At 38.4% G+C, this 8,106-nt stretch overlaps 1 protein-coding gene across 2 annotated transcripts in view; it reads right to left on the minus strand.

Annotated features, from left to right (window-relative positions):
• Positions 1-219: 219 nt before the first annotated feature.
• LOC106521120 (copine-3) overlaps positions 220-8,106 on the minus strand; it is a 17,936-nt gene continuing 10,049 nt past the window's right edge. The window contains exons 7-16 of one of the 2 annotated variants that reach the window (XM_014013541.1): positions 7,875-7,973; positions 7,620-7,706; positions 7,483-7,542; positions 7,244-7,377; positions 6,850-6,904; positions 6,680-6,731; positions 6,446-6,579; positions 5,920-6,156; positions 3,179-3,291; positions 2,439-2,527 (exon numbers count right to left, since the gene is read on the minus strand). In XM_014013541.1, the coding sequence (XP_013868995.1) occupies positions 3,181-3,291; positions 5,920-6,156; positions 6,446-6,579; positions 6,680-6,731; positions 6,850-6,904; positions 7,244-7,377; positions 7,483-7,542; positions 7,620-7,706; positions 7,875-7,973 (969 nt within the window). In that variant the 3' untranslated portion in view covers positions 2,439-2,527; positions 3,179-3,180. Of the gene's footprint in view, positions 2,528-3,178; positions 3,292-5,919; positions 6,157-6,445; positions 6,580-6,679; positions 6,732-6,849; positions 6,905-7,243; positions 7,378-7,482; positions 7,543-7,619; positions 7,707-7,874; positions 7,974-8,106 lie in introns of both variants that reach the window. The other variant, XM_014013539.1, reaches the window with a different exon arrangement.

Below are 8,106 nucleotides of genomic sequence, written 5' to 3' on the forward strand. Positions count from 1 at the left end.
ATTACAGGATGTGTTAATCGTAGTGATTTAGAACCGAACAGTTGTTTTTTCACCTACTGTCCTGTAGGTGACAGCAGCAGCTCTCCAAGCAAAACATATTTTTTAAAATTTAACCAGCACAACATAAAATATCTGTTCACTGATCTTTTCTTGTAGACTTTTGGTTTCTGTGGTCGACAGATCCTATGGAGTTTAACATGAAACGAGTCCAGCACTCTGTTTATGCTAAATATATGCTGTTTTATTTGCAAAGTGAAAGCTCTRAGACACATTGCAAAGCAGCAGGAATACAACATGATCCATTATGACAGTTAAAACATACACAGSTTTCAATAATCAGAATTGCATCAAGTTTTAGGAGCGTTGGCATGACTAACACTGAATGTTTCTGTCAGTTAAGGAAATGAATCTAAAGATTATCTAAAGGCGGAAAGCCAAATATTCACAACTGGCACATTATCAAGACTGGCATTATAAATGAATGTGGCATCCCTTTGACTAAAAACCAAACTAGRTCACTATAATACTACATTGTGTTAGTAATGTAAATACTTCAAACATGCAACAGCATGACTTGAAATAATACTCCATGTGCCATAGACAGCAACTAGTTAGTTATGTGAGACTGCAAAAATATATGAATGATTGGCCTTGAGCTTTACAGAGCTGGTAGTTACAAGAGTATAAATTAATTCAAGAGCACTGATTTCATGTCCATGTGCATTTTTAAAGTATAAAAGAAATAAAATTCATGCAGCTCAGATTTATAGTTGCTGAGATATTTGCATGTGAAGTCACAGGAAGTGACAAAACATTGCTACGATGGCTAAAAACACAGACTGGGCTGCAGTCACATGACCTGGATGATGCCTGAATGACAGATGGGGGGACAGGAAGTGATTTGCTCTGGTTCAAAACACATCGAAATTGATCACAGAGTACGCTAATGCCCTAAATGGGCTGGCGCAGACGAGATATTGCAAAAAAAATGTGTACATTTAGGATATGATTCATATTATCTTAATAAAAAAAGACTTGTTWTATAATCTGGTGGATTTACCCGGTGTTGAGGCGATGAACATAAACTACTATCTGGTGCTGCAGACCTCATGTTATAGGCTACGAGTCAGATGAAAGCTTTCAAAAGTCTCAAAGCTGCAATTATTTAGTTTCAGTTTGGGTCAAACATTTAGGATCCAAAGAAACTTTAAATGTCTGTTGATTTGTTTCTGCCTGGGTGAGTTGTGCTATTTTAAGTAGTTAGCTTATGATAACAATGCTATCGCTAACAAGTTAACTCCTGTTATTTCTATGTGCTTGGATCTACTTGCAATTAATTTATTTAGCTTCTGTAAACCCAAATTCAAGTAACTATCCAGGAAAATATCTGACAATACAATCCTGGCCTGTTAGAAAGTGGTCGCTGCAAACTGTTGCATTGTTTGTTTCACACCTCCTGTTTTTAACCGTAGATTGTTGATCCGCTTTTGTCCTATTTTTTCTGCAAGTTTTTTAAAATTTAACTCCCTTGTGACACACTACTTTCGGAACATGAAAAAACTTTGATGTTTCTCCTGATTAGAGTGGCTGCAACAACTGTACAGCACAGAAATTAGGCATTTTGACGCTGAATCAACAGAAGGAAACATGGCTTCATTTACTTCCTGCCCCCCATCTGCATTTCATGACATCGATACTACATCATCTGCAACCCAGCAATAAGAATTTGATGTTTTAGTCACTATCATAGAGACAAAGAAGAGTTCAAATAATATTGTTTCAATAAACAAAAGAGCAGGGAGTTCCCCTTTGTCGTCACTTCCTGTTTCACTTTGGCCGTGCCAAGTTAAAACTGAAACATATGCCAGTTCTGGGACAAAATGGGTAAAATCCTGTCTTATTCCAAATTTCCTTAATACTAATATGTTTTCTTATTGTATTTGTAGGAAAAGCAAGTCACAGGCACTTGAAACAATGTGTTGAATTTATTTATGCCAAGTAGTGTTCAAAAGCTCCTTTTTGTCTTTTAATTAACTGCTTAAATTGTATTTTGGCGATGCCACAGACGGAGAAAAACAGGCAATTTGTAGTTTAAAGAACTATTTTTCTTTATAGAAACAGTTTTTACTATGCCGCTTCAGTAAATATTATAGAAATACTGAAGGGTTAAATCAATAATTTTCAAGTAAACTTGCACATCATCATAGTTTTTCTTAAAATTGGAATGATTTTTTTAGCAAAATAAAAAGTTATGGATGTTATAAACAACTCCAGCTGGATCTGTTCTGATCTGGAAACAAGATGGCGTTTGGTTGGCTGAAGATGGACTTTAAAAGCAGAACATACAGAGACTAAGGCCAGGAGATGAGATTGGTCTTCATGTGGTCTCTTCGTGGCATCACACAGTCCCAGCAGGGTTCTGAGCAGGGTTTGACTTTGGTGGATTCAGTTTCATGGTGGTGAAAAAATCCACGAGCTGAGTCGGTACTTCAGCTAACACGGTCTTTGCCAGAGCCTCACGAGGAGCCTGAAGGGTGAAAAAGAAAAGTTTAAGTCAATCAAACCAGAATAAATCAATGAACTGGTATAACCACTTCTTTATGTGATATTTAATTATGTAGGCAAATAAGGAAAACAATGAAAAGCAGAAAACAGGGCAGACAAAGATAGTTTAAAGAAAAAAATATTTCAATTTACTGTAAATGATCATTTCTTTTTATGTCAGGGAATGATTCAGTCACTATTTGGGGCATGTTTTGGGTTTCTTTTGAGAAATCCACATGATTTTATGTGGATTTTGCACAGATGTGCTGTTGCTTTATAATAAGTGTGGAAAATAAAGGGCAAAGCCAAGCAAAAGGGGAAAAAGTTGTTCCATTAGGCCTGCAGCTTTAAACTTTCAGAGTAAAGGAATAAAAGCAAAAGTGCTTCCCATGCTGCTTTAGCAGTATCAGCATGAACAAAAAACTCAAAATAAGATTCTAAATGTTTAAAGGAGAACAAAACGGTTCTAAGAATTAGAACAGAATTTGTCATGCCAGTAAAGAAAGCACAGTCAGAGTTGTCAGACCATCCAGGACATGTGTTAATACCAAGTCTGAAAAAAGACTTCAGCTCATTATTTGTACAGGCAGAACAAGAGATTGTGGATTTAATGAGTTGTGATATTTTGGGGTACCCCTAAGAAGGACTGGGATCGTGGGGTGGCTTCAGTTTGAATGAACTGAAGAACGAGGTTACTTGCTGAGGCAACTCGGCCAGTACGCTTTGAGCAAGAGCCTGGATGGGCGCCTGGAAAGAAATGGATAAAAAAAAACAAGGGCAGAAACAAGAACGAAGTGAGATTTTAGTTGRGAAGCGTTTATAGATTTTAAATTGAAAGAAGAGGGTGGGGTTTGCTCTGTTACGAGATGCTGAGTTCATTTTACCAAAGACGCATGCAGTTTTTACAGCAAGAGGTGAAATCACAGCAACCACCACTCCCATTTAGGGCTGGGCAATAAAACRATAACGATATTTGACCCATCACATCAAACTGAGGATTACCGTATTTTTCGGACTATAAGCCGCGACTTTTTTCCTGAACTTTGAACCATGCGGCTTATAGTCCGGTGTGGCTTATACAGTACGTGGATTTTTTTCTTCACCCACCAGGGGGCTCTTATGCTCCTTTTGCGTCAACAACTCGCTTCAAAAAAAAGAAGAAAAAAAAGAAGAAGAAAAAAGTGATCCTTCCAGAGCCGACTGTTGTACCAGGAAGCAGCAATTTAAAGATAGTCAATGGCCAAAAACTCATAAAAGGGGATAAAACAGACGTTTTTCATGGTGGAATCTGACTGATAAAAACTTTGGAGCTTAATCCAGGACCAGTTTGTGGATAAACGTCGAGTGAAGAGCTGCTGACTTTTTTTTTCCTCATTGCACTCCCCGGAGAAGGAATCCCATGCAGTGACGTATATGCTGGAGCGGGAGGGCTTTCCCAGCAGCTGACCTGACGGGGATAAATCATTCACAAAAACTGGCTGAAAGCGAATAGCGACATTTCCTGATGTCTGCCAGTGGATCCTAACAGCGTGGAGCAGAGTGAACGAGTCCACCATCACAAATGGGTTCCGAAAGGCTGGACTGCTACATGGAGCGGGCACCACAGCTTCAGAGCCAGCATTACCCCGGGAGGACAGCGACACAGAAACTGAACAGGTACCGCTGTGTGACGCAGCTTGTTTAACTCCGACACTGAAGAGGAGGACTTCGAYKGTTTCAGTGCACYGGAGGACGATGAATGAGACTTTTTGTTGGACCAGAAACAGTTAAAGAAAACTACCAAAATAAGGTCAGTTAAATGAACCGTATTCCTCCGAACTTTACCGGTAATTTCTAAAGGTTTGCTTTTTATGTTTTAATTCCAGACCTCTCGCCTTTTTTTTTCCCGAGAGTTTTTATTATTATTATTATTATCATCATCATCATCATCATTATTATTTTGTACCGGTGAATTAGCCAACCTTTTTCTTAAAAATAAATGTGATGTTGAATTCACATTTTTGACCACAATTTTGGGTGTACTGTTTTGTTTTTGTTTTTTTACTGATGGGGGGTGGGGGGTGCGGCTTATAGTCCGGTGCGGCTTATATGATGATGTTCGCACGTTTTAAAAAAAAAAAATGGCGGGTGCGGCTTATAGTCCGAAAAATACGGTAAGTCAAATTTGGCCAATATAAACTGACCACACTTTCAGATTCCTGCTGTTTAAGCTACATTTTAATCCCTGCATCCTCCTGATATCACAAGTGGTTCCAGAGATGGGACTTAATTTGTCTTCCTAATCAGGATATAACCCAATAATAGTTTGTCTTAATCCTATTTTAATGAGGACTTTTTGATGTCATTATAAAGAGGAAACCACAAATAATAGTTAAATATTAAGATTTACCAACTGGAAAGAAACAAAGCTTAGTTAGCTTGCAGAGAAAATAAGAAAAATTGAATGTATTTCTGCATGTTTTTTGTAGCTACTGTTAAAAAAAGAGCTTAAAAATGCCATCAGATTATATTTTAGATATTTTACTTCACCAACCCATAGATAAGATATATATTTGTTAAATAAAAAAAAAGCCATTGTTTTAACCAAAACACTATAACTGCCTATTTCTCCACAGACCACTTTGGGACTTAATCCTTGGTTTGATGTGAATGGTCACAATATATCATGATAGACATGTGATCAATATTAATAGAAAATAGAAAGTTGATCATTTCACTGAACTCTGATTCAGGACCGCAMGGCATTCTGGGGGAAGATTTTTTTTCTTCTCTCCACTGCCTTTCATTWAATTTTATTTGCAATTTCGATATAYAGCTATATATTTTTTCTTTTTTCTTTTTATATTTTTCTTCTTATTGTATATAAATTTGTTTGTTTTGTTTTAATGAAATGAATAAAGGAATTGAACTGAATTGAATTGGATGTAGGCAGAGGAAAGGCTTTAGCTTCTCGTCCTCTCACAGCCAAGCTAAGCAGGGTTGGTGGCATCAACTAACTTACTCACTCTTTGCTAAACTTGCAAAAACCTGGTGATGTGCAGCAGTTTCATATTTCACCACAGTGCCTAATAACTGCTTTAAAAAAGTGCATGACGTGGAGTAAAAGGAGAAAATGTTTGTAACAATTTGAGAGAAAGTTGTGGATAAAATAGAAAAGGTCACGTCACCAGTTTGGCCGTATTAATCAGACTTTTTTTTTCCTGGTCCTCATTTCAAGTAGGTAAAACAAAACTAAACACTAATTATCAATATCAGTTGATATGAAACACTTCTATCGTGATACATTTTTCAGCCATATCGCCCAGCCCTAATCCCAATCCTAACATAAAGCACGGGGAGATCAGAAGAGTCAGTAATGTTTTCAGGGTGACTCACGTTTTGAAACTGCCTGAACGGCACAAACTGGACGATGTCCCTCGCGGCCGTCTCTCCTGCTAGGGAACGCAGGCGGCCGTCGTCACCATCCAGGAACTCCATGGCGCGGAAATCTGCCCCTCCCACTCCGACGATGATGATGGACATGGGCAGCCGGGAGGCGTTGACGATGGCGCTTCGAGTGTCGTCCATGTCTGTGATCACTCCGTCAGTGATGATCAGCAGCACAAAGTATTGCTTCAGCAGGACAATGATGCAAACAAACGAAAACATTAGTTATCTAAAAATATCTCTAATATCTCAAACAGTCCATTGTTCTGGACATGGGAGGACCTCAGCCAGTCTATGCACACTTGAGCTGTGCGTGCTTTAACGTTGGTACTTGTGTGAATCAAATTAAATCCAAATTGGACCGTTCCTTCTAGGTGTTCAAATGCTTCATCAAGTGCAGGTACAGAATGCTGTCATGGTGTTAGCATCAACCTAACATGATTTTATCAAAGAAGTCTGAGAAACAAATACTCACTGCTGCAGWGGTCTGCTGGAGGGCTTGTTTCGCAAAACAAGCTACRTGGTTGATGATAGGTGAGAAGTTTGTAGGACCGTACAGTTTGACCTGGGGTAAACACATCCTGTAGGCCTCCACYACCCCTTCAATGCCTGCAGCAGAAATCCAAAGTATTAACACAAAATAAACTGCAGTTTCTGCATCTGATTCTGACTTTTGTTGAACCTAAAGCTTAAAAAGCGAGCAACAAACCAGCACAAAATGGATTTGATGGGTTGAAGTTGAGAGGAAACTCGTGGGAAACCTGTGACAAAATATATTCAGCTGTAATTACTTGTGTCATAACACCATAACATTTCAACCTGATGGCAAAACAGAAGTTTGTAGCAACRTATAGTGTCGTMTTTCACAGCAGGTTTTACCTGAAACGTTGGTGGAATCTGGGCTCCAAAACCAAATGCAGGAAACATCTTATCACTATGAAGAAAACAACATTTTCTCCCTTTAGTTCCTGGCACAGCTTGTGAATTATCAGTGAAACTGGCTGGGTTTGTTGTCTTTGATTATTTGTTAAAACTACRTTCAGACTTTTGAATATGAAGATGTCAAATCTAGTCTTCATCAGCCTTAAAACAGGATAAATACACCATCAGATGTTTGCTTTTCCAAGGTGGTGCTGTTCATCTGAGGTTGTATTTATTTATTTAGTTTTACAAAGTGCTTTTAAAAAGCAGGATTAAAAAACTGTGATCACTTCTAATCATGACAATATACAATATTTTAATCAATCAAATATTGTGCCAAACCTGATCCTACCTGTCATAGTCCTGGATGACGTTGCCCACAGACCAAATAGCAGTGAGGTACTCGTTAACGCCCTGAGGGCTGATRTAATGCAGAGACTGAGGATCCCGGGGATCTCCGTTGGACCCTGTGAAGTCTACAGCCACCTGTAGGATAAAACAAATGTTAATGCATAAAAGTAACAGGTGCTGAGTTTATTAATGACTAAAGAAACATCACCCAGCATTAGTAGAAAAAAAATCAAAACTCACAGTGAAATTGATCTGACAACCGCCCATGATATAATCCAAGAAGCTGTACTCCTTTACAACCTACAACAAAAACCACTTGTCTCATAGAAGAACTAATGTTTCATTCTTACTGCTACTTCATGTAAAAAGACACACACCTCGCAGCGCTTCACACTCACAACACCAGAGTTCTTGTAGTTTTTCTTCTTTTGCTTCTTTTTACTGTTGATACATTCAAACTCTGCCTGCAAAACGTGATAGCAAAAGTGGATTTATCAAAGCTAGACTTGTTTTACGGCTACTTAAAATTATATTTTATTCCATCTAATTCATCTGTTATATTGCAATTATACACAGAATACTAATACGTTGGTTGCTAGCGTTCAAACAACAGGACTTGCACACGCTCATACCGGAGACGTCCGCGACGCATCCTGGAGACGCCTCAATGTCGTCTCAAAGGATCCGATAAGATCGTGCGAACCATCATCATCATAGTCATAGCACTCAATCTGAAAACCAGGTGACAAGATTACACTGTGGCCGAAACAATATTCAAGATACAGTATTTCTTTGGAAAGCAGGAAATCAAATCCAAAACGGGTCACTCAAACTACACAAAGGGGTTTTATTCAAACAGTCTAC

Source organism: Austrofundulus limnaeus, unplaced genomic scaffold (assembly GCF_001266775.1).
Source record: "Austrofundulus limnaeus strain Quisiro unplaced genomic scaffold, Austrofundulus_limnaeus-1.0 Scaffold103, whole genome shotgun sequence".
Lineage (NCBI taxonomy): Eukaryota > Metazoa > Chordata > Actinopteri > Cyprinodontiformes > Rivulidae > Austrofundulus > Austrofundulus limnaeus.